The sequence below is a fragment of the Chenopodium quinoa genome, unplaced genomic scaffold (genome assembly GCF_001683475.1).
Source record: "Chenopodium quinoa cultivar QQ74 unplaced genomic scaffold, ASM168347v1, whole genome shotgun sequence".
Lineage (NCBI taxonomy): Eukaryota > Viridiplantae > Streptophyta > Magnoliopsida > Caryophyllales > Amaranthaceae > Chenopodium > Chenopodium quinoa.
The window spans coordinates 784,337-811,506 of NW_018744874.1; the positions used below are offsets into that span (position 1 = coordinate 784,337).

At 32.8% G+C, this 27,170-nt stretch overlaps 4 protein-coding genes across 7 annotated transcripts; all 4 read left to right on the plus strand.

Annotated features, from left to right (window-relative positions):
- Positions 1-7,660: 7,660 nt before the first annotated feature.
- On the plus strand, positions 7,661-9,783 carry LOC110705002 (probable galacturonosyltransferase-like 1). The gene has a single exon (XM_021882815.1). It carries the CDS (start codon positions 8,051-8,053, stop codon positions 9,110-9,112), a length of 1,062 nt encoding a protein of 353 aa, XP_021738507.1. The 5' UTR covers positions 7,661-8,050; the 3' UTR covers positions 9,113-9,783.
- Positions 9,784-15,968: 6,185 nt separating this feature from the next.
- On the plus strand, positions 15,969-19,593 carry LOC110705003 (subtilisin-like protease SBT1.5). The gene is made up of 2 exons (XM_021882816.1): positions 15,969-16,157; positions 17,243-19,593. The coding sequence occupies exon 2, from the start codon at positions 17,794-17,796 to the stop codon at positions 19,486-19,488; it is 1,695 nt and encodes a 564-aa protein (XP_021738508.1). The 5' UTR covers positions 15,969-16,157; positions 17,243-17,793; the 3' UTR covers positions 19,489-19,593.
- An 84-nt stretch (positions 19,594-19,677) lies between these two features.
- LOC110705005 (putative B3 domain-containing protein Os03g0621600) lies at positions 19,678-23,376 on the plus strand. Of its 2 annotated transcripts, none has more exons than XM_021882817.1 (5): positions 19,678-20,177; positions 21,440-21,599; positions 21,929-22,283; positions 22,396-22,517; positions 22,770-23,376. In XM_021882817.1, exons 1-5 carry the CDS (start codon positions 20,098-20,100, stop codon positions 23,037-23,039), a joined length of 987 nt encoding a protein of 328 aa, XP_021738509.1. In that variant the 5' UTR covers positions 19,678-20,097; the 3' UTR covers positions 23,040-23,376. The 2 variants fall into 2 exon arrangements, with proteins under 2 accessions (XP_021738509.1, XP_021738510.1); XM_021882818.1 differs by lacking the exon at positions 19,678-20,177 and adding an exon at positions 20,185-21,196 and having other exon boundaries at positions 22,770-23,375.
- A 590-nt stretch (positions 23,377-23,966) lies between these two features.
- LOC110705006 (B3 domain-containing protein REM20-like) lies at positions 23,967-26,987 on the plus strand. 3 transcript variants are annotated; one of them, XM_021882819.1, is made up of 4 exons: positions 24,118-24,515; positions 24,823-25,228; positions 26,428-26,537; positions 26,616-26,987. In XM_021882819.1, the coding sequence occupies exons 1-3, from the start codon at positions 24,444-24,446 to the stop codon at positions 26,523-26,525; spliced, it is 576 nt and encodes a 191-aa protein (XP_021738511.1). In that variant the 5' UTR covers positions 24,118-24,443; the 3' UTR covers positions 26,526-26,537; positions 26,616-26,987. The 3 variants fall into 3 exon arrangements, with proteins under 3 accessions (XP_021738512.1, XP_021738514.1, XP_021738511.1); XM_021882820.1 differs by lacking the exons at positions 26,428-26,537; positions 26,616-26,987 and adding an exon at positions 25,815-26,403 and having other exon boundaries at positions 23,967-24,515; XM_021882822.1 differs by lacking the exons at positions 26,428-26,537; positions 26,616-26,987 and adding an exon at positions 25,694-25,827 and having other exon boundaries at positions 23,973-24,515.
- The last annotated feature ends 183 nt before the right edge of the window (positions 26,988-27,170 follow it).

Genomic DNA, 27,170 nt, shown 5'->3' on the forward strand with positions numbered 1-27,170 from the left:
TGCTCTTACATTACATTACAAAATACGTGTTAATAAAGGTTTTTAGTTGTCAAAAAAAAAAAAAGTATTTACAAGATTTTTTCTGGCAAAATTTTCTCATTTCATTAATTCTAGTGCTGTACTCCTATTTTGAAACCAATTTAATCTAAAAACCAACATTTTTTGGTAAAAATTAATTGTTGAATAAAATTGAATAATACAAACTTATTTAATACCACAAGTTTTCTTAGTCGTTGTTCCTGGCTTTGATTTAGTTACCATAATGCAAAATCGAAGTTCTAATGGACAGTAAACAATGAAGAATTAATCGGAAATCTCTATAGAATGAATGAAAAGCTTAGGGTTAGTGTGACAAAGAATTAGAATAAGAATGACAATGACAACATTTGAACCTTGACAAGTTTTATGGAAATAATCGGATCAGGACTATCCAAAATTGGAATTCAAATTTTAGTTTTAACTTGGATACTTCCTTGAGCCCAATATACCAAAGTCCAATTACCTAATCTGGCCCATCATAATTAGCCCATCATCTATCAAATTGTTGGACTATTTTTTGCAACTAAACCCCCTTGTCACTTCAAAAAAATATACTAGTATCATAGTATGTACACCCGGTTCAAAGTGCACCAAACGGTATTTTTTCCCGTTTAATATATTTTTGTTTATTTTTAATTTTAAATGAGCTAAAAAATATATACCCAATAAGTTAAAAAATCACCCTTGGATGCACCACTACACCTACCACTATGTGCACCCGAGTGTACATAAATGGTTTTGCACATCACTTGTTAAAACCAATCTCACCCAATTATATGATTTACATCCTAAGAGTTTAATGTTGACATGACATCCAATTTAGGCCAATTATTAAAGGCCATATCATTATACCTTTTTTTTTTTTCTTTGGGCAGGAAATCAAACCAGTATTATTACTCTCTTGATCAATCTGTTGTTAATGTTATAGTCTTATAGATCACTAACAATAATAACCTCTTTACTATTTTTCTTTTTTTAGGTAAGGAAAATAAGAAAAACGTTAAGAACCCTTCTCACTAGCAATAACCTCGTTTACTACTATTGGTATCTTTATTTGTAACCCGTAGATGTAGGGCATGTTCTCATACGATTATTTTTAGTTCAATTTAGCTCTTATAAGGGTCTGTTCTCATACGATTACTTTCAATTCAGTTCTAATAAGTTCAATTCGGTTCAGCTCCTAATTTCCTTCTCTTATAAAATATTCATTTCAATTCAGTTCAGTTCAGTTCAGTTCATCTCCTAATTTCCTTATCTTATCAAATATTCATTTCAGTTCAGTTTAGTTCAACTCTAATAAGTTCAGTTTAGTTCAGCTATAATAAGTTCAGTTGAGCTCAGTTCAGTCAATGAGAACAGACCCTAAGTTCAGTTCAGTTCAACTCTAATAGTTTCAGTTCAGCTCCTAATTTCCTTCTCTTATAAAATATTCAGTTCAGTTCGGATTTAATAAATTCAGCTTAGTTCATTTCAGCTCATTTCAGTCAATGAGAACACGCCCGTAGTGCCAATAACCCATTGCTTATCAATAAATTTATTCACTTTTTTTTTAGGGAAAATTTATTCACTTTATGATGCAAAATAAATTTGTTTATATTTTGTAAAAAAAAAAACAGAAAGGAACATGTAGTGTCATTAACCTCTCTTTCTTTCTTTCTTTCTTGTTTTTTTTGTATAGGAAAGTGTCATTAACTTTTTTAATGTCACACCATTAACAAATGTTGTGTAATAACTAATAAGCAAATGAAACAACTAACGGAATAGCCACATTGAAGATTTGATTTTAGGTCCTTAAACCACCTAATATTTGAATACTTTGTGATTGTTTTCTTTGTAAATCATTGAAATCTACCTGTAAAAATTGTACACACATACGATTATAAAAATTTATCAATCTTATTTTGATACACTAAATATAATTTTTAAATCCGTCCCAATAAAATGTCACGTATGAAAGAATGCTCTAACCGTCAAAATGTTTTCTCATTTTTTCTCCATCTTAATTAATTAGTCGATTTTAAATAGACTTCCCATAATTTGATACTAAACTAAAAGTCGAAATATTAAAAATTGTCTCCCACAAGCAAGCCATCTAAAAGAAACATACATAGTATGAAACAGTAGTTTGAAAGCAGCAGCGCGTTGGGCGTGGCCATGTGCGGTAAAGGGGCCAATGCCGCTGACTTTAACAACCACAACAACGTGCGTGAGCCCCCCATGGCTAACCTTCCTGTCGGTGCTCCCCAATCATTATTCTATATTAAGAACCAACCATGCTTTATTAATTTTAGATACTCCTATTAATTAAAACCATTCTTATGTTTTTAAGACTTAATAATACTACTCTGTCAATCTCTAGTTCTTATTTGACTTATGCGGATCAAACTTTAAAATCTTGACCATAAATTTCCTTTAATTTAATATATATTCATCTGATATCTTCTTAGACTTGTCACAATATATATTTAATTAATCTCAAATTTTATAATTTTTAGGCATTTGAAAATTAATACATAGACATTTAGGGTCTGTTCTCATTGACTGAACTGAACTGAAATGAATATTTTATAAGATCGAGAACTGAGCTGAACTGAACTGAATTTCAACGTATGAGAACATACCCTTATGGAGTACTAGATTGACATTTTTTAACACAAAATTTTTATATGTAGCTGGTCACACAATGTGGCCGAGGTTACTCGAGTTAATCGGTCAGTGGTTACTTGAGGGGTTTGTTTATGAGTTACTCGATCAACGGTTGCTTGAAAAGTTAAGGGTCTGTTCTTTTCAGATTATTTTCAGTTCAGTTCATTTCATTTCAATTCCAATCAGTTTTATTCAGTTCTTAATTTTCTTCTCCAAAATATTCAATTCAGCTCCAATAAGTTCAGTTCAGTTGAGTTCATCTCAATTCAGTCAATCAGAACAGACTCTTACTCGACCAGGAGTAATTCAATCACATGGTGTGACCATCGATCAGGGGTAATTCAATCACATGATGTGACCAGGCACATAAAAAAAAAAAAAAAAAAAAAAAAAAAAAAAAAAAAAAAACCTTTTTTGACACAGTGTTATGTACTTTGTCTTTAATAAGACTTGGAAACAGTAATAGTAATTTTATTTAATGCACTTGACTATGCTAATTTGTCAGGACATCAACTGTCCTGATTATCCATTTTGTTTCATCATGAATCATGGATCAAATTTGAATTGAGATGGCCAAAAAATTAATTCCAAGTTGTGGGGGTGTTGTAGTAATGGGATGTATGTACATCTGTTATCAATAGTACATGAATTCGGTTAACTATAAGCATTTAATGGTATTTCTGGTTATTGTACTGTTAGTCCTGTGGGGTTTCAGATTTGTTTCGTTATGGACATTTTTGGTAGCTATAAAGGGATCATTTATTATCTTTTTGGTTTGGTTTTCGATTTTTCAGTTGTTAGATTTTGTAATTAACGTGATTAGTTTAAGTGTAATTAATGTTATAATTATTACTCCGTATATACATACCTTTGCAAAACGAACTTGTAGATTTAATAATCAGTAGACTTTAGTTGGCATATATGTTTAATACTTCTTACTACGTAGATTAAAGTTCTAATTATTTACGTTAAGTAGTCATAATAAGCTCATGATGAATTAGTTTAATAAAGGAACGGATGAAGGATATACAAGTTCAAACCTGGCCTCACCTTAAAAAGTTATACAAAGTAAAAAAGAGTTGGAAGAAAATTTGATTAGAATTATGATTGCATACAAAATTATTCAAAATTTGGCATAACATAACTAATTATTTAAGCATCCAAAAAATTTCATTGGTCAACCAAAATAATTAATGTTCAACGTATAAAATGTTAAACTACGAGTATAACTTGAACGAAAAAACTTTACTGATAGATACTCCCTCTGTCCCAAAAGGAACGACTCATTTGGCCAAAACTTTGTCCCAAAAAGAATGACCCATTTGCATTAAAACACCACCAATTTGCAACAATATTTGTGCAAAATTAGCTTTCCCATATAAAAATTTCATTTTCCATGTTATTTTATTAATTTCTCTCTCTATTTTTTTACAAACCCCATGTAAATTTATCTTTCCAATATATTTTTACTTCTTTTTACTTAACTTCCTTAATTCCCGCATAATCAACCTAAATGGGTCGTTCTTTTTGGGATGAAAGGAGTATTATTTTGAAGATTTCCGTAGTGTTTGTTATTAGTCAACAAAAGTCTTCCAATAAATATCAGTTTGAAGATTTGTATAATGTTCTTGATTTTATATTCAAACTAAATGGTAGCTACCTACAACATTTTCTAGAGGAAAAAAAAAAAAAAAAAACACTATGTGGACATATTCTTCCATGCATGATTTTGGCATTGATGGCATGATTGATTGACATCCATTAATACTTGTATTATTTGAATTCTTATATACCCTAAGGGTTCGTTAGCAAGATATAATCATTCTAAAATATTGTATATAATAATAGATATTTATAAAAATATATATTGAGTGTCTTTATTTTTCATTATTTATGAATCATCAAAATATTAGTTAAAATACGAGGCATGATGGACCACTACCAGGTATGGACTCCTTTGGTCCATACCTAGGGGCAAAAATGTACTTTCAAATAGATATTTAGACAATAATTATTTTGTTACCACTTACCAGCTGTAAAAAAATACTCTCTCTCCTCTTTCCCCCTCTCTCTCCTCTTTCTCCACCGGAATTCTCACCGGAAACCTTTTTTTTTTTTAAAAAAAAAAATCTCCTCTTTTCCTTTGTAATTCGAAGACCTCAAGGCTAGTTTGTATTTCGACCAGAATTTCATCGGAATCTCAATTTGAAAACCTTTAAGTGAGAGGAGAGAGAAATCACCATTACCATCATCATCTTCGTCTTCATCAACAACAATGTCGGTGCTCGGTGGGTTACTACATCGTCCTCACCACCACCACTATCGAATATGTAATAATAATATCCAGTGCTACAATAACAGTATAAAATCATATGATAACAGTATATAAATCAACCATAGTAGTATAAAAATTAATAACAACAATATCCCAAAAAGTATACAAAACAATTCAACAATAACGGTATACAAATAAAAATTAATAGTATACAAAATAAAATAACAGTATACATGTTAATGATAACGGAGCACCGACAAACAATTAATGTCGTCATCTTCAACTCCTTCACATCCAAATTGTTTCGAACTTCGACAACACCAAACAAAGAACTCACCGTTTTTCATGGAAAAAGTCGTAAATTTGCACACCAATGGTGAATTCATCGTCTCTCGTGACCAAAGTAACAAGATGTTTAAAAACCTTGAAAATCCTTCTCCGCCCTCCAATTATACTACCTTTAATCAACCACAAAATTTGCTGTTGCGGTCCAGCGCCGATCGTTTTTTCACGGGAAACAACAGCAAAGAGGGGAAAGTAACTTCCCTCTCCTCCTTTTTCTTTTTTACCCACCCCTCATTCTCATTTTACCCCCTATTTTATTTTGCCTTTTTTTAATTCACAAATATTTTTTTTTATTTAGGTATTGGACAGGGGGTCCAATACCGGGTAACGGGCAATACTTTCTCTTAAAATACAAGTATAGTGAAAGAATAATGTTAAAGTCAACGAGTTGCAACTTAAAAACAAGATGATTTCAGCTCTGTTCACTTCAGCTTAAAAAAAAAAAATTATTAAGTAAAAATAATTTCAGTTCGATAAAAATAATTTCAGCTCAGTAAAAATAATTTTAGTTCAGTAAAAATAAATCCAATTCAGTAAAATAATTTTAGTTCAATAAAAATCAGTAACTTTAAAGAAGATTCTACCTCCATTTTTTATTAGTTGACACGTTTTGACTTTAACACTATTCACACACTTCCCTTTGACCATATTTTGTGATTTATACGTAATGAAAAATATAGTAATGTGGGATCTTGTTAAACTCGTCACAGTATATATTCTCAAAATATCAACTTTTTAGAACTTCTGCTTATCAATAATTAGAGAAATTAACGATTGAATTTGTGCATTGGCAAACGTGACTAAAGAAACGTGTCAACTAAAAAGAAACAGAGGAAGTATATAACATGGAATCAGTGAAAATAATTTCAGTTTAGTAAAAATAATTTCAGTTTAATAAAAATAAGGTGGAGTCAACGGAGCCGAAGTATAATTTTGACAAAAATTCTCTATATTTTGCAATATAATTTTGGAAAGGGATATATGCAACCCCAAGGGCTGCATATAAGAAGCTAAAAATGGAAAGAAAAGATAATAAATGAAACATTTATTATACCGACTTACTCATAAATTGTCGATAAATTCCCAACTTAATACAAAAAAAATGAAGTATATTAAATGCTTATGTGCAGGCTGCATATAGGATTACCCTATAATTTTTACAAAAAATTAAAATTCTTTGGCTATTCTTAGTTTTAAAAGGTTAATAGTACTCCGTATTTTGTAAATACTCATCAAAGTTAGTAAAGTTTCACCTTCTAATGCCTTGATTGGTTGGCTAAATATTTTGTGGGAAGTCAAAATTCCCATAAATTTCGTTTTCACCCTCTTGTTTGGTTGACGTAAAAAAGTGAAAATGGGGGCAATGAAAATTTATAGGAATTTTCACTTCCCACAAAACATGGGAATTCACTTACCTTACGGTCCCCCCTTGATAAGTTGAAATTCCCAAGGGAATTTACTTCCTCCATTCTTAACCAAATAAATTTGTTGAATTCTCATAATTTTAATGATGGAATTTATTTTCCACAAATTGAAATTTCATGGGAAATTACACTTCCTTAATGAACCAAACTACCCCTAAAAGAAAATTATTGTAGTCTTGAATACTTGATGAATAGAAGAAAGTCAATAAAAGGAAGCATAAAAAACCTATTCGTAAACATTTTAAACATTTCCAAAACCGAGTGCGAACATAATTGACTAGTTGACTCCAATCAAATAATTAAGGTACGAGTAATACACATTCCAACAAAAAAATAAAATAATTTTTTTTAAAAAAAAAAAATTAGAAAAAAACATTTGAACGCGGGAGTATTACGGAGTAGGTAATTACTAAATACTCCGTAGCAACTCATTTAAGACAACAGATCTGAAAAAATGGAATTAAAAATTATATTGTCTCTATTCCTCTAAGTTTGCATTATTTTATTTTGAGAGTCAAACTGTAATTTCTAATTTTAAACACAGTCATAAAATATGAATTGATTTGACACGATACATTCTATTATAACATTAGACGTTAATTCCTAGCTCATTCAATAACCGGACCCGATTTCAAACCCGGTTTATTAAGAGAGAACCCGAACTTAACTCGACTTGAACCAAATATCCCAAAACATACCCGATTTGACCCATTTGTCATAATTTGTAGTGATTCTAGCAATCCAAACCATTTGAACCAAACGACCCAATTAACCCAAAATTTAACATGAACTCGACCCGTTAATCCGAATTAACATATTTATACATTCTTATTGAAATTACAGTTTACTTACCGGGGAGAGTTACAAGGAATAAAAATTAATTCGAAAAATCCCTAAAAGTGGGACCTGTCGGTGCTCAGTTGGTAAAATAGATTACGCTTTATATACAACGTATGTCCTTCGTATGTGTATGTATGACCATGAGGAAGAAGACCCCACATTGAAAAGCCTTGGGAACTTCCAATTTCAAAAATGTGAAAGCACCTTCTTATCTCCCCATATTTTTCTTTCACATAATATTAAACTTCATACCTTTGAATTCAATATTTCCCAAACTTGAAGCTTCCTTCTTCCTCCCTTTCAACCAAACACACCCTTCAATTCTCTCTATCTGGCCATCCATCACTATCCCCTCTTCCTACCTTGGAAAGCTGCTCTCTTCCTTACCAAACTTTCCATTCAAACATAACGTTATTACCCCCTTTAAATCCCTTTAATTCCCAAAATTATAAACTCATTCAATTCAATTATACATCTAGAAATGTATCATTATGGTTTCCTTACCACATTTTTCTTAGTCTTTTTGGTATCGGCCAAAGTTACCTTGGCCGATACCATTGGTCAAAGGTTTAAGGAAGCACCACAATATTACAACGCCCCGAGTTGTCCAAACATTGTGACGACTCATGATAGTAGTTTACAAGATGTTAACCCTTACGGGTCTGAGGAGGCTGTGCACGTTGCGATGACGCTTGACTTGACATACCTTCGCGGCTCAATGGCCGCGATCTTATCGGTCCTACAACACACGTCCTGCCCCCAGAACATCTTCTTTCATTTTGTCATCTCGTCGTCTACACCAACCTCGAATTTACGGGCCACGATTGCAACCTCGTTCCCGTATCTTCATTTCGAACTCTACCCCTTCGATGACGATTCGGTCTCGGGTTTGATCTCGACTTCAATACGGTCAGCACTCGACTGTCCATTAAACTACGCGCGATCATACCTCGCGAACCTCCTCCCACTATATGTATCCCGAGTCGTGTACCTAGATAGCGATGTCGTCGTTGTCGACGACATCGCTACGCTGTACAATGTCGATTTAGTAGATGATAAAGTATTGGCTGCTCCTCAATACTGCAACGCCAACTTCACTGCTTACTTCACCTCCACATTTTGGTCCAACCCTTCCTTGTCCGTCACGTTTGCTGACAGAGAAGCGTGTTACTTTAACACGGGGGTAATGGTCATCGACTTGAATCGTTGGCGGTCGGGTGATTACACCCGTCGGATCGAGGATTGGATGGAGCTTCAGAAACAAATGAGGATTTACGAGCTCGGTTCATTACCCCCATTTCTACTTGTTTTTGCCGGGAATATCGTCCCGGTTGATCATAGATGGAACCAACATGGTCTCGGTGGAGATAATTTTCGTGGGCTTTGTCGCGATTTACATCCGGGCCCAGTTAGCCTTCTCCACTGGAGTGGAAAAGGCAAACCCTGGGCCCGTCTAGACGCTAATCGCCCTTGCCCACTCGACGCCTTGTGGGCCCCTTACGACCTCCTCCAAACCCCCTACGCCGCCGCCCTGGAGTCGTAAAGATAAATCAGTAAATACTCCGCATTACATAAGTCCAGACTCACCGACGGTTCATAAATGGTCAGGTATTGGTCAGCTTTTTCCTAATCAATACTAATAATAATATTATAATGCTCTCAAACAACGATCAATGTGGGACCGATCGAGAGTATTATTACTGTTACTATTATTATTAAATAGCTAGGCTGCCGACACAATATATGGATATGTAAGTATGTAAGATTCTCTGGCGCTGCATAGTCGGGGAATTATTATTAATTTTTTTTTTTTTATTACATCAAAAACAAGTGCTTCAATGTAAATGGGAGATCAAGAAGAACACAAAACAGTAAAGAAGATGGAAGATAAAGATGAAGAAGGTGATGATAAGTTTAATTACATGTATTTCTGTAATTGTTTTGTTATTTTATTTTATAGTATAAAATATAAGTACATGGGAGTTAATTAATGAGGGGAATTAGTTAGCTAGAGGAAATGGTGGGGGAAAAGTAGAAGAGAATTATAAATAGAAAAGCACATGCTTCAAATTTTGTTCTAATAAATTTTCCATATGGGATGGAAGAGGTATCATATGGCATTATTCGTTGCATATACTACGAATAATCAAACTTGTACATAAATCATTTTGCTCAATTAATACAAAATAAATAATAATTGGACGTCTTTATTCATTGTTTTTTACACTACTTTTTTTTTTTTTTTTTTTTGGGTTTTCCTGATATACTCTGTAATTTTTATGTTTTTTTACAAAGTTATTTTTATGTTTTTCTAGTACCATGATTTTTTTTGAGGGAGAAAATACAGAATTCAATACTACTTGGATGGATGGATGTATATATATGGAAATTGAAAATTGTAACGACCAATGATTTTGTTGTACAATACTACAATATGCTTAGTATAGTAGTGCGCTCAAAGGTGAAAATGAAAGTAACATAGCAAATCAAACACAAATAGATAAATAAATAAACCCCCGCGGTATGTTACTCCATTATTTTTTTATTATTTGATTGTGTGTCAAAGATATCTTCTACTACACATACAAGTATTAGAAGTTGTTTCAAATTAAATCTACATATTACATAACAGATATTTGCAGTTTCTTGACATCCTTGGTTAACTATGATCCCATGACATTTTTACATTAAAAATAATCATAACTATGGTTTATTTAAAAATTGAATTCATGATCTCATGGCTAAACAATAAAAATTTAACCATTGAGTTATGTCATAATATTTGTCTTTTATTGCAAGAAAAATTAAATAAAAAAATTGCAATTTTTGTGAAACAAATTAAAAAAAGTATATTAATAACATATAATAGTAAATTCTATAAAATTAGAATTGAGCCATACATGTCATACATAATTATTATAATAATATACATACATGTAATAATTATTAATCAAGGCATCATTCGAACCTAAAAGCTAGTTTTAGTCTTCACAATTCAAAAAGACACTACATACAAGATCTAAAAGTAACTTCTTCCCCTATATCATAAAGATTTGAATTCTACACTATTTATTTAAATAATATTTAACTATATATATATCCACTGTCCAATGAGATGTAATATATATGATGCTTCTCAATGTGTATGATCTACTTTTTATAATTTAATTAAATTTTTTATAATTTAATTAAATTAAGATGTTACTAAAACCATTAATGATAAAAAAAAATGGTGCATCAATAATAAAGGTCAACTTAAACATGATTCAACTTTAAAAACAAGAAAAGTATAGTTAAATATAGAGTTCAAAGTTGAGTGTATGGTTACTTATAAAGAAATTAATGTACTTAGAAAGTGAGGAATGAAGATGTAATGCAAAGTTGTGAATTTGTCATGTATTGTTTGTATTTGCATTATATGGCAAGGTTATAATAATAGAGGGACAAACAAATAGAAAATGACATTTCTGAGTTATAAACTGTACGACTATTGAGTTGTGATTTATACCAATATGTGGAACGGTACTATAAAACTATAAATGGTTGTTGCGGTGTCAAAGATAGTGACAAATTAGAGAGAAGAGAAAATGAATAGCTTTTGTATTGCTTGATTATTATTCTATCAGTAAGTTGAGTATTTATACAAAACCTATGCTCATGAGATAGGAAATAATCTTCAGTAAGTTGAGTATTTATACAAAACCTATGCTCATGAGATAGGAAATAACCTTCCCAAAAGATATACCATTTATCCTAATGATATATTCACTAAATAATATCTTAACATATCATAAACTTAAATATATTATTCCCTTAATGATATTTACGGAAAATATATCATACATATATTTTCCGATATCTCATATCTCTAACACCCTCCCGCAATCGTAACGGCAGTAACACGAACGTTGCGATTGGAAATTCTTCAATTTGTTGAAGTCGAGATGCACTCTTGTGATGTCGCCTTCAATTTTTTTTTTCATTCTTCAATGATGAGAACGTTCATCTTTTTCGAACTCATCAGTCATCAATCAAACAGGAACGTCATTCTTTTCGAACCTACAAATATAACAATTTTGGTTTTTCCAGAGCAAAACCGAGCTCCAATCAAATATTGGTTTGTCAGAGTAAACCACACTCAAATTTCTTATTGGTCTTTCAGAGTAAACCACACTCAAATTTCTTATTGGTCTTTCAGAGTAAACCACACTCAAATTGGTCTTTTAGAGTAAACCACACTCAAATTTTCTTATTGGTCTTTCAGAGTAAACCACACTCAAATCCAAAGGAGCAAAATTATGCTCGAATCAACTCACAAACCTTGTCTCACGGCACAAGGAGAACCAATTTCTTGTCTCACGACACAAGAGAGCCGAAAACCTTTTTTTTTTTTCATCATCTTTGAGAGTCAAAGACACACCAACAATTTTATTTTGATCTCAATGCTTAGAAAAGCCACGCATGATGTAATGTATACATCAAGTCATCAACTCAAACTCTGCACCAACACTAACTTGCACAGCGGAATAAACTAAAAAAAATTGGTAATTTTTGCTAAAGGATCATCCCACCGGTTTAAACCCACCGGTAGGGGGGAAATTTTTTTATGAACGGTCCCAAGATTTAACCTGCTCTTGATACCATGACAAATTAGAGAGAAGAGAGAATGAATAGCTTTTGTATTGCTTGATTATTATTCTATCAGTAAGTTGAGTATTTATACAAAACCTATGCTCATGAGATAGGAAATAATATTCCTAAAAGATATACCATTTATCCTAATGATATATTCACTAAATAATATCTTAACATATCATAAACCTAAATATATTATTCTCTTAATGATATTTACGAAAAATATATCATACATATATTTTCCGATATCTCATATCTCTAACAGATAGCTACATTGGTACATATTTTTGAAGCTAATATATATATACAAGTATATGTCTAGATGATGATGTATGTAATGACAAATTGACAAATATATATACTTCTAATAGTAATGCTACAAACAAATATGCAAATGATGCATTATTATCTATTATACCATTGTGAAATGGTAAGTTGACTTGTTAAGTATAATGTAAGAGTCAACTGAAAAAAAGATTGAAGAAAATGGTAAGTTGACTTGTTAAGTATAATGCTAGAGTCAAATGAAAAAAAAAAAAAAAAACACATTTTAAAATATATATACTCGTATATTATATCATTGTAAAATATAATAGTAACAATACAACGTATACTTTAATGGTATTGTTTATTATATACCTATATAAATGGTATTGTTTATTATATACCTGTATTAATGGTACTCATAAAAACATTAACCAATATAGTATTAACCATAAAAACATTAATTTATGGGATTAGTATTGTACACATAAAAACATTACGGAGTAATAAAATTCTCAAAAATACTGCTATTAAGTATTAACCAATACAAAAAAGTATTAACCAATACATCAAAGTAAAATATGTCCTTAACTTCCGTTCAAAAAAATATATATATGTCCTTAACTAATTTGCTCAACACATAGGCCCAGTGCGATCAAAATTTCATAAAAAGCATTAAATGACAATATTACGTATACAAAAAGGTTGATCCGTTAGTAAAAAAGAGAAAAAAAAAAAAAAAAGGTTTTTCATAAAAAAAAAAAGGGGTGAGTCCAAGCTTTATTCCAATGACGTGTAGAGAGAGTGTAGTCAGCTAGAAATCTAGAATCTCCAAGTCCAAACATGTGATATGGGCTGCTCATCAACTAACCAAATCCTATGAGTGATAGATAAATTTACAGTTCATAATAGTAACTTATCAGGGGCAAAAATGTCTTTTTACACATTAGGTTGGTGTAAGTGTGTAACATCAATAAAGTATTGATTATTGAGAGAACTAGTTTTTTTTTTAGGCAAAACGTAACAACAAGTGAAATTTAGTATCCAAAGAAGAAATAAGGTAAGCTAATTGTATTCCATTTTTTTTATTTTATGTTTTGAATTAATGTAAGTCCAATAAAACTTGGCTTTAGGTTGAATGTTGCATGAAAGTTCCTTTGATAAATGAATAATATAAGTAGGTAAAAAAATTAATTGAAAAAAAATATAGAAAATTGATCAACAATAAAAATGGCAATAATGATAGGGGGAGGGTGTGATGAATCCTTAAGAGCAACTCCAATGGTTGTAGCTTGGGGACTTGCTAATTTTCAAAAGTTTCAAGCTAGTTAGGCCAAGCAAATTAGCTTACCTAAGCCAATTTGTTTGAGAAAAGAGTTTTCAAATTTTTTAAAGATTAATGTATTAAAATATTAAATTTATAAAGCTAATTGAGAAAGTCAAGTTTATTTAATTAGCAAGCTAGTAGCTAACCATTAGGGCACAAAATAGCTACAAAGAGGATTATAGCTTAAAATCATATGTGACATACCAAACTAATTTAATGATTAGCATACCATTGAAGATGCTATAAGAGGAAGATTTGCTATTATGACAAATCAAAATGATGTAAGATTAATATTTAATATAATAATATTTTTATTTTATTATAAATTGAATGTCTAAGGCTTTCTTGTAGGATAAGCCATTACATAAGATGAATGTTAAAGCATGAAAGTTTCTTATTTTTATAATTATTTGTGAAACTATAGAATATATAGATCAACAATAACAATGTCAAAAATGGTTAGGAGGAGAGCGTGATAGAACTTTGCAGAAGCCTCCTTTACCACAAGAACTGCTACATAAACTGTTGCATTTGGTTTCACTTGCAGATCCTGGAATACATTGTCCTATATGATTGTCTTTACAACATGTTACTTTTGCATCTCCAAAATCATCAGCTGCATGCCAATATCATATTATTGTATACATCAAACAAAATAATCTATGCTATAGTTGTTAAATGCAGTGTAATTACATTACATATATAGATTAATTTCATAGACCAAAATAATCAACACGTACATACAATTTATTATTCTACATATCGAAATTATTAGATAAGTAAGGTACAAACCTGATCAAACCACAAGGGCAACAAAGAGTAGAGCTACAATCATACTGATTTTCTTCATGTCTTCTAAAAAATAACCGAACTTTAAGTATGCGCTTTGTATATAATAAATTGTAAATATATTTCAATAATATGCTATATGTAGGGAAAAAATAGTTATACATGTAATAACACTAATGAGTTGAATACAAGTAGGGGAAAAAATTGATCTAATATACCCTAGAATTTTGTTGACAATAGTAATTATGTTACCTTCAAATTTTCAATAGACAAGTGTAGAAATATTTATTGATTGACAAGAATTCTTAGATTGATTATGATCATATATATAGTGTTGTATTTTACCAAAAATAAAAAGTATATATAGTTGTTGGATCAATTTTAATTTGGTAAATATTTTTATATGCCAAAAAATATATAGAAGATTTCCTAAATATGGAATTTCGGTCATTTGAATCAATTTTACTAATAATTTAAAAGATGTAATAAAAGCAATTTTTTTTTTGAAGGCTATCTAATATAAGCAATTTGACAATATGTATTTACTAATTTATGTTAAGGTAATGAAAAGAGTTTCAAGTTGTTTAGGCAGTAATCAGGATACTAAATAATAATTTCCCTCATAAAAAATAAAAAAATAAAAACACCTCCCTTAATCAGTTTGCCTATAATTAATGGAAAATTTTGCATCATTGTCATAAATAAGAACGAAATACAGTGCTCTGTATAACATTGTCACAAAAAGATATCACAAAGATTTTGAAGGAAAATGACATTTCCAAAAATCTAGATAATTACGGCATATTTCTAAATTACTACTACTCTAAAAAACTAAAATAATTGACAAATTAATTTAATCAATTTAAACTATTTAAAGTTTAAAATTATTTACGGAGTAATAAATTGATTTATTGTACAATAGTTCTTAGTTTAATGATTTTACAATGATCTTGTTTAAAGTTGTGAATGTTGTATGTCAATTGTGAGTAGCTAATTGGTGAATCCATAATCTACATCTCCAAGGGTTCCTAAATAAGAATTCGTACTTCGTAATTTGTACTATGTACGATAATAACTAAGGATTATATGCAAACAATGTACAAAGTGATACGAACATGAAGGTAGTATACCATCAAACTAAGCTTGGTGGTAAGGATTGTATCAACTAACCTTAATTCAATCTTCATCTACTAACCTTAAACTTAAAAATTCAATTTTCATCGGAAACACTTTGAGATGAGGATCCCTTACCCTTTTTCCCCTTTACGTTAAAGTATCTGATCCGTAAATACCGAATTAAAAAAATAAACCGTGAGGTTAAGATACGGTTAGAGTTACTCCCCATTGATATATTTTTACTGACAGTCAACTCAAAATCGGAATATTTAAGAATTAAGAGAGAGTACAGTAATATTTTTATTGTTTGAACTTTAGAAAGATTGAAACACCGACATAAAAACGAGCTTGAAAATTGAAATTCATAGTTAAATATGGGGCCAAATCATTGCATCTTAACCATGTTCATCATCTTCCCAAGTTTGATTGCTTCTTCCCAGCAAATAATCTGTTGATTGTAAGTTTTTTCAGAATTTTAATTTCTTCCCTCCAATATTTATATTTGATAATTTGCAACTCCATTTTAATTTCTATACCCTTATTATTGAATTGAAAAATTATATACTTTAATTGAGTTATGTTGCTCAAATTTGCCACTTTTTTTCTGGGTTGTCTCTCAATTTCTATTTTATGAAACATTATTCAGTTGAGCAGATTTTATCGAGCTATTGCAATTTCAGATTTTTTTCCCTTTATTCTCGGGTTTCAATAAATGATAAGGAGTACTCCCTTTGTCCGGAATTAATAGTTACATTGATGGTGTAATTTGAACTCGTTACGTGACAACTAAATACAGAGATGGGAATTGAAATACTGTGGTGCATTTTAATGGAGATGGGTACTCTTAATTTCCCTTTAAAATTAAATGACTTCCTGTAATTGGATTTATTTAGGTTCTAAGTTTGTTCATGTATCTGAATGTTCACACCTCTCTTCATGCATGTACATTCAAATTCTTTATTTTCTCGTGTTGTGGAAAACAATACTACCTTTTTCCGGAATTAATAATCATGTTAATGTAATTTGGACTCGTAATGTAACGACTAAACAACGGATGGAGTTTGTGAATTGCATCATTGTATGGGAATTGGAATACTGTAATGCACTGAAATGGAGATAATACTCAGTATTTCCCTTTAAATTTAAATTACCTTTCTTAATTATAATTCTTTAGGATCTGATTTTGTTCATGTATCTGAATGTCCACACCTCCTTCCATGTATGATTAGCCATATTTGGGCCAAAATTTCTGTTTCTGTGAACATGTAAAGTAACAGCTTAAATATTAAATGAACTGTTTGTTTTCATCAACTTATTATTATGCGGGATGTTACATTTTTCAATGTTTCACCTTTAATTCTGTATGTTTACCATTTGTTTTTGTGAAGATTATATAAATGGTCATGTTGAAGAATCCATTGCAATGTAATTCATAAGCATTATATTTAGAATTCACTTAGAAAGTTAGAAGTTAAAGGATGCCTCTCTTTTGTACCATTTTCATTGTATTGTTGGTCACCTCATCACCATTCTTTGGGGCAGGGGAAAATGCTGTTAATCCGAGGATTCAAAACTATATTGTTAGGATTGAAAATGGCTATAAACCTGCTGCATATTTTGATGTTGTGGAGTGGTATAGCTCCATTCTTAATAGCATTGGATTCAATGTTGTCCAAGAGGAAGGAGGGAAAGGCAGTAGTAATTTCCTTCATGTTTATGGAACTGTCTTTCATGGATTCTCTGCTCGATTGACCTTTGAGCAAGCCCAGTTGCTTAAAACCCAACCTGGTGTACTTGGACTCTTCTCAGACCAAGTTTACCACCTTCAAACGACAAGAACACCATATTTCCTTGGGCTCGATTCCTACCATGAACCGGTGGGTTTGTTGAAGGAGTCTGACTTAGGCTCTGATGTTGTGATTGGTTTTCTTGATTCTGGGATTTCGCCTGAGAGCCCAAGCTTCAGCGATGAGGGGCTAAGCTCAGTCCCTACCCACTTCAAGGGGGTTTGTGACGGAGGCATAGACTTTCCTTCCTCATTGTGTAATAAGAAAATAGTTGGGGCCAGGTACTTTTCTAGAGGGATACTAACAATGAAGGGCACTAATGAGGAAGAGCCTCAGTCAGCTAGAGACTATGAAGGGCATGGGACTCACACAGCTTCAACGGCAGCAGGTAGAGGCCTTAATGCCTCTTTCTTCGGCTATGCTGAAGGAAGGGCCACTGGGATTGCACCCAAGGCAAGACTGGCCATATACAAGGTTTGTTGGACAAATGGGTGTGTGGCATCCGACATATTGGCTGCATTGGACAAGGCGGTCCAAGATGGGGTTGATATTATTTCCCTCTCTCTTGGTGGTTCTCCAACACGGTATTCTACTGACCCCATTGCAATAGGGTGTTTTGCAGCTGTTGAGAAGGGGATCTTTGTCTCAGCTTCAGCAGGAAATACTGGGCCTGAATTCAGAACAGTATCAAACATAGCTCCATGGATTACCACTGTTGGGGCGAGTTCTATTGACCGGACCTTCCCTGCTGATCTTGTCCTTGGAAATGGCATCATATTCACTGGAGCTTCTCTATATACTGGTGAACCGATGAAGGATAAACAATTCTTCCCTATCATTGATTTGGGGGGTTCAAATTGTGAAGCAGATTATTTAGATCATGACTTGGTCAAAGGTAAAATAGTTGTCTGTTTACGTGGTTTTATCAGCTCAATACAGAAAGGCTTGAATGTTAAGGATGCAGGAGGATTGGGCGTTGTTATTGCCAATGATGAAGTTCAAGGGGAGAGTCTAAAAAGTGATCCACATTTGGTCCCTGGATTATCCATTACCAAATCTTCCTATGATAAACTTGTTGGCTACTTGAATTCAACTCGAAATCCCAAGGCCACAATGGTGTTCCATGGGACTAAGGTTGGCGGCAGTCTAGCCCCAGCAGTGGCTGCATTTTCATCTCGGGGTCCTCACTTTGAGTCTATTTACCTTCTCAAGCCTGATATAATTGCTCCTGGTGTTGACATCCTTGCTGCTTGGCCCAATAAGGTTCCACCTTCTGGATTGGGACTCACAGAGGATTCACGACATTCCTGGTTTAATATCATATCTGGAACTTCCATGTCTTGCCCTCACGTGTCAGGCATTGCAGCCCTTCTCAAGGGAGCTCACTCAGACTGGTCACCAGCCATGATTCGTTCAGCTTTAATGACAACCTCGTATAATTATTACTCTAATGGTAAGCCTTTAGTAGATCAAAAATCTTACACTGAAGCATCAATCTGGGCCACTGGTGCAGGCCATGTACATCCTGTAATGGCAAATGATCCAGGTTTGACTTATGACATAGATATGGACTCTTATGTTGATTTCCTTTGTGCCTCTAAATATACTGAGGATGAAATAAGGACCATTGCTAGGAGGGTTGTTAGCTGTGACAAGAAGGCTCTTAAGCAATGGGAACTGAATTATCCAGCCATCATTGTCGCATTCAATCAAACCCAAGAGAATAGTGCAATTGAGTTTATTGTCACAAGGACTTTAACCAATGTGGGTGTGATAGCGTCTAAATATACAGCTATAATTTCCAGCCCTAAAGGGACACTTGTGACTGTTAATCCTCCCAAATTAAGTTTCAAGGTGAAGGGTGAGAAGCAAAACTTCAGAGTCAAAGTCTTAACCACGAAAATTCCTTTCAAGGATGAAGAGGTGGGTTGGCTGACTTGGACAGACAGTCAGCACAATGTTACAATTCCTCTGGTTGTGGTTTTTAAGAACAATCACTAGATTTGCATGATGAAAATTACATTATTAATAATTTTAGTAATAGTTCGTTTTGAAAATTGTAATGTTAGCAATATCCTATTGTTTATGCTTAAGGCAATTCAGAGATTAAATGATTCCATATGCAATATGATTTATCATATTCTATTTAACTATTTTCAGCATTTTCTAAGGCTAATTTCTGAGTTGCAAATGTTTATTTTTGTTTAAAGACCGTGAACATAGTTAAATATAACCATGAATGTGAAAAAGGGGAGGAAGACCTAAACTTTGAGCGTTGATGGCGGTGAAGATTAAGCGTGGTGGGAGAATCTACAGTATGGTGAGCGAAAAAAACGTGTTAACAGGATTTGAACTCCAAAGTTTGATAAGCTAATACCCCTTTTAGTCTGTCAATGTATAGTGTTTTTTTTTTTTTTTTTTTTTTTTTTTTTTTTTTTTTTTTTTTGTTGATATATTCACAGGTGAAGGAACATCTATGGCACCTTTCTTGAAGTTTCTTCCATCAATTCAGAGTAATGATGCCTTGAAGAGGTCAACAAATACTACAAATTTTACAGCAGGACATAGAAGTTCACTTCACGTCCTTTATGTAGCTGATTTGTTGCTTATATGCATGGTACTACTGCGCTGACAAAACTTATTGGCAGAGATCATCCATGTCGCTTGGAGGCCGCCTCTTTAAGAGAGCTGTAAGTCTTCTCAATGAATTTTGCTATGATATTAATGAATTTAATATTATTGCTCGCCTGTAGTGTTTGAAATGTCATTGCGGTAAAAAACCTGTTGTCTTCAGCTGTAATCTGTTCCATCACAAATTCACAATTATTTATAGAAAATCATAGTACTTCAGATATCCATAGCTTATTTATATTATCGGTTTTATCTGAAGCTACCTTTTGTTCCAAGTCTTCATAGCTCATAGTAGTACAAATTTGTGCTTGATTATGTGGACTCAGTTTACGCCATGTGATGCAATGAAGCACTGAACATGTTTTTGTTGTTCTTTTTTTTAAATAAATAAATAAATAAAATAAAATAAAATAAATCAAATACTATGCAATCATGTATTGTATGTCAATCCAATTATTTGCACTCACTTTCATAAAGTGCTATTTGAATTGTACATCACATTTTACTAGTATAACTAGAGAAAGTTGCATACTTGTTTAGACAACCGATTGGAAGCCAATCTCACTTTTTTCTGTTTTGTTATAGTTTCCTGCTGATTACATTACATGTTTACTTTGTGTTAGGAATTTGTTGATTCATATGGTAATGAAATTGACTAATAATGCATTAGATCATACTTTCTATAAATAAATAAAATTCATATAGTGTGGCAATATAATGATGAATTAGGAAATGGTCCCTCCCTCCAACCCCATCATAATGCTAGCATTTTAGATACTGCAATTACTGTAGAACAGCTAGTTGATAATACTTAATTTAGCTATCTGATTGAGACTTTGTGGTTCAGCTTTAGTAATAGCTGGATGTGTTTAGAACCTCTGATAACCCAGAAAAGTAAGCTTATACTTCTCTACAAAGACTAGTTTTTATGAGATGTAGATATGTTGACTTAATGAACAACCTTGGATGCTTTGATAGAGTGAACTGATCTTTAAAAACATTGATGCTCATTTTCTTCTCTTTACTTTTTATTCTATCTCCCAGAAAGCCTCTTTGATTTTGTATATTGATTTATCAGGTATAAATTTCGGTGCAAGTATTTTTTGATTTATGAGTTATTGTTGGTTTATATAGATATTTATTTGAGAAAAACTATTTGATTTTTTTGGTGAAGAGAAAAACTATTTGATGTCTTCTTATATGTTATATTTAATTTTATAATGTGGATTTCTTATGTGAAATGGTGTTTAAAATCTTTGTAATCCTTAGTTAGACAGCTTTGTTTGACTGTTCTGCTGTTAAGCCGATCTGTGTCTTATAGAGTCCAGACTCCAGAGAACTGTGAACTGAAGCAAATAATGAGTAACAGAACATACTTAAGGAGGAAAAGGCCTGTGGAGACATCTGACGACCCGGGTGAAGTGAAATCATGGAGATTCTTGAGAGTTATGCCAACTTCCAATCTTCAAGAAAGCATGCAGGTAAATCTAGTTTTTTTCTTTTCTTTTTTTTTTAATGCTAAAAATCATTGGTAGTTTACCTGATAGATGGTTGTTGAGGTGGATTCCCTGAGGAAATACAGATTTCTTTCGCTTAAACATCTTGAATTAGTGTTTTTGCAAACTATTCTGGCTTCTCCACTGCACCGTTATGGGTTTTAATTGATTTCAAACAGTTTTAAAAGAGTCAATCATGTGGTACCTTGTTTCCAAAATCTGTTTGAATTCCACCTGACCTGCCTATGTAATTTGAAGTGAAATATTCGGTGTATATTGTTGGAAATAAATTAAATTTCTGATGAATGTCACAGAGGATCCCTTGTGAATTTGCCAGCAAATTTCGGTCCAAGTCATCTGTATCTGTCTCACTCAGTGGTGCAAACAACTCCTGGATTGTCAAAGTATCTAAGAAAAAAAACAAGCTCCAGTTCTGTACCGGGTGGGACAAATTTATTAAGGATAATTCCGTAGATGATGGAAGTATGATCTTATTCAAATATAAAGGAGATTGTAGATTCAAATTTTGCATATTTGATCCTGCTGGCTGTGAAACTCTACCATGTCATATCCATGATGGAAAACAAAAGATTGACTCTTGCAGTGAGAAAAGGCGAGAAGTATATGAGGAAGACTTTGAGGAAAAACCTTTGCTGAATCCTCCTATGAGTAAGATAATGTACATTAGATCTCTTTATATTTTTTTTGAAGAATCGCCCATTTTGAACTTTGTTAGGACGTAATATATCTTTGAGGTAGGGTGTCTATCAAATTATTTCAGGCTCGAGCAAGGAGGACGTCAATCATGCCATCAATTACGAGGACAACACCAAACTTGAGGAATTTTTGGTCTCCTTGAAGAATCCCTTCTTTTTTGCTAAGAATAGCTCTAGAAGCGAACTGGTAATATTAGCACCACCCTTGCCCCTTCCCCCATCAATCACTAAGAATAGTACATACAGTCATAATTATGATCAATTAGCTCATTAACTTTTGTGGTTTTACGAGGCTTCCATGTGAAGATGAAATTTCATCATATATCATCATGTTACCAATACTTAAACATCATTCTTTGTTGTGTTCATTCTTACATCGTATAGATCAAGGTAATCATGAAATGATGAAAATAATGTAACTTCTTGCTTCCATCTGCAGGTGATTCCTAAAGAAATCATATATACTTTCGGAATCCAATTTGATGAGCCATTTTCAATCGAAGATCCAAAGAAAAGGAATTGGGAAGTACGAGTAGTAACCTGGAAGGATGGTAGGGTAAGGCTCACTGGTTGGAACAAAGTCCGCAAATGTAACTTGATTACAGACAAGGATGCCTGTGTCTGTGAGCTCATTCCTACCAATGTGCCAACTTACGGTTCCATCAAGGTGCATATATTCCGGAATCAGAAAAAACCGGCTACATTCTGATAGATTAGAGCATAGGTCATATAAGTGATTTCTCATTTCTAATGACTGAAGGAAAGCTCCTGTCATGAATTAGCTGTTAGTTTATAATATACTCTGTACTGGATTTGTAAATTTAGATGACAAAACTGATGTTGAACTTCCTGCTTATTAAGAGTAGTAATATCATCTTTAACTCTTTGCCAGGACCTTCTAGCAGGTTTTAGATTTTACTTGTATTATCTTGTATCTTTGGATGGCTCATAACCTCAAAGTATGATAAATGCGACTTAGGTTGTTCAAGTTTAATCTAGTCAAGTTCGGACTGTTTATCGTGTTGGGCTAAAAAGGACAACACTATGTCTATATCTAATCTAAAGCAATTCAGTGTTTCCTTTGATCAATATAGTTTGATCATGCTTTCCGATCAGCTCAACAATTTTTTTCAGACTTGGTTATTAAATAGATTATCTGATGGGTAAATGGTTAAAGTCAAATTAATATGGTGTTTATTGGGCGAAGTTCTAATATACACAACTTCTATAAAAGAACATCTATGGTAAGGAAACAAAAAAATCATATAGTTTCATATTCACATGCTCTTATTCGCCTCTATCCTTACCCATTTACTCGATATTAATGGGAAATTTTTCTGTATGGCTGACCACACTATGTGACAGGGGTTACTCGAGTTACTTCTAATCGAGTAACCCTTGACCGAATAACCTCTAATCGAGTAACTTAAATAACCTCTAACCGAGTAACTCGAATAACCTCTCAATTCCTCAAGTAACCCTTAATTGAGTAACACAACCCTTCAAGTGACCCCTGACTGAACCCTCAATAACACTTGACCGAGTAATTCGGGTAACTCCGGTCATATGGTGTGACCAGCCACATAAATAACAACTTACCTGATCAACCCAATTCGAAGACTTAAAAAAGCTTAATCCAAATTACCGAATCCAATCCATGTAGTGAATTGAGTGGATTGACAAATCTAGTAGGACCAACCCAATTTGAGCCAATATGGACAAACTCATTTTGATTCGTTACAATACAACCCCCACTTGCTATTGATCAATGCTTTTGACCAACCCTATATATTCGGGCTGATCAAACACAATTGGCCCTTACTTTTGATTCTAGTTATGACTGTTTGACACAGAACTGTAATAAAACAGTACAACTCTGCAATGTTCTTGATTTGACTTTGATGTCTTATTGTCTTTTACTAAAATCAACCTTTCAAAAAAAAAATTAAATCAACATTTTTTCTTTCCCCCATTTATAACTACGAGAAACCCACCCCATCCCAATTCATCTTCACCCACCCCCCCCCCTCCCCAAAAAAAAAATAAAAAAAAATAAAATCAGTCCTCTGTATTTTCTAAAACCCTAGATTTCTCAAAGATTGGAACTTTGAAGATGGGTCCTTCAGATAAAAAGCACCCACACTTCTTCAAAGTGTTTCAACCTCAGCAATCTTCTGAAAATTTGGTACGTTTTTCATATGATACTTTTACCGAAGTTTTTTGTTATTTCCCCTGTTTTCATCCCTTAAATTTTCACGCTTTCTTTTTGTTAATGTTAAGTCGGTCGATTAAGCAAGATTGTTTCTTTCGTGTACATTAATAATTTTGGTTTTCATGTTTGATTGTTAACTTTAATTTGTATATTGTAAAATTGTCAATAAATTTTATATCTTTTTACATGTTTCCTTGTGATTTTGATAATTACATCATAATGTAGAAATTCAATGTTATCCAAAACTATAGATTATGATTTAAAATTGAATAATTTGCAGAAGCTTCCACCTGCATTTGAAGAGAAGATACCAGGAGAAATACCCAGTAGGGTGTTCTTAAGAAATAGAAATAGTACGAGTGGTAAGCCTTGGCTGGTAGATGTGGGCAGAATTGATGGTAGATTATGTTTTCAAGGGGGTTGGTCTAAGTTTGTCTTGGAAAATTCCTTGAATTTTGGAGAGTTTTTAGTTTTCAAGTATAATGGACAACGGATTTTCGATGTTTTGATTCTTGGGAGACATGGTATCGAAAAAGAATTCATGGCTGAGGGGACTGAAGAACTCGTAAAGGAGGACGAGGATGAGGATGAGGATGAGGATGAGGATGAGGATGAAGACGAGGACGAGGATGAAGATGAAGAGATGCGCTACACAATGTCTAGGAATATTTCATCTATGAAAAATTGTAAGATACTTTAACTCTTTTAGTTGATTTTAATAAGTCTTTCTTTGGTTTGTTTGCTTGCTATAGGAGGGTTAATAGTGAATTGTCTTAATACGATTGCATTTAATTGTATGAGTACTCTTTAGGTCGCACAATGATTGTCTACCTTTTTTTTATAAGGTTTGTCTCTCTTTGTCCTTTGTTGTCCTCTTTGGCTAATATGTAATTATTTTCACAATACCAAGGCACAATTTGTTGTTATGTAATATGTACTATACATATATTAATAAGGCGGTCATTTTGGAACGAAGGGAGTAGTTTACTTAATTCGAATATATTCTTATATGTTGTTGGTGAATTGGTTGAGTGTAAACCAAAGCTGAATTTGAGATTTCTAGGCACCCTATACTCCTATAGGTATAACAACAATGAGATTGAACCTAGCTTTCTTTTTTGGTCACTAATGTGTGAAATTGTGCAAGGCAGAATCGATGCAGTTAGAATGAAAAAGTCGAGGAGCATGAAATGTTTGTGGAAATTCTGAGATGTTTTGAAGTACTTAAGCAGTATAAATGTATGGTCTCAGCTTAAATTAGGCCTCTTGTAGGGCACTTCAATCGAGCATTAGGATGTATTCCCGGCTTTGGAAGCTGACTAAATTGTTGAAGCACTCATAGGAGTATAGGACTGAAGCATTGGCTGAAAGATTTGAGCTGCAAATTGTATTATGTATTCTTACTGTCAATTCATATTTTCCCATTTCTCTGTATTTGGATTTGTGGCTTGTATAAGAGGTATGTTTAATGACATCAAGAGCCTATGCTTCTGCAGTTTAAGGCAAATTTGGTTAATGAGAATTCTGGAGTGAAGATGTAAACTCACTCTTTTTATTGCAAAATCTGTTTTTGTTGTCTTTGAAATTAGAACAAGTCTCCTTTTATTAGGCATGCTTAATCTTGCTGGTTTGGGATCACATCTTTGATGTTTCTATCACTGTCTTTCTTGAACATAAAACTAAAAAACCGCCTTTTCTCACCCTGAGTCTTAAATTCAGTCTCTTTAAGCATTGAATGGTTGTCTTCATACATCAAGTTCAGTTTATCTCTCAAAGTTGGTGTAGAGGATCCAGAACTCTTTATGATGGGGGCTTTCACTAGGATCATTGTATGATACTCCATACATGATGTTTTATAACCTTTTCATTTATCTTCCTACTTCAGTGTCCGAGCACATTACAAACAGCAATGAAGATGATAGTGATGAAGATGACAGTGAGGATGAAGATTTTAAGCCCACTAGAAAATTCCGGAAATTATAAGGGAGAAAATTGGTAAGTTGTGTCCACTTACTTAACATGAAATATGTATAGTTGATACCAAACTAATACTCTTTGATATTCCCATCTCAGGTTAAGCAAGAGTGTTATTGTCCTCCAAGACGCAAAGGAAGAAGCTGGTGCAGATTAGACTATATATACAAGCCGGTGGACCTGGATCATGGGATGGTGGCTAAACTTGTGCAACTAAAACTAAGTTAGGAAAATTGCCTGGCACCATTATTTGTGAGTTCCTGTCTCAAAGAAAAGATACTTGTGAAATCATCATCTCGTGATACTGTCCAAAGGCAACTAATTTAATTAACAAATCAACTGTATCAAATGATCTAGTTGTTTTAATAATGTTCTTTCAGATTTAGGAATGAAATACAACTTTTTTATTTTTACAAAATATTTGTCAGATATGTTTGGTCAAATAAATGGATATCATTATTGTTCTTTCCATTTTAAGGATTTGGATCTAGATTCTTAATATGATTCTTTATGAGTTATCTTTACTATAAAGACTAGAATAGACCCGGTCTACAATAACTTATTGTAGACCCAACCTTCTAGTATTCCATACGAATGTGATTATATCATACGAAATGTGATTATATTACAACAAAAGTGATTATATCATCCTGA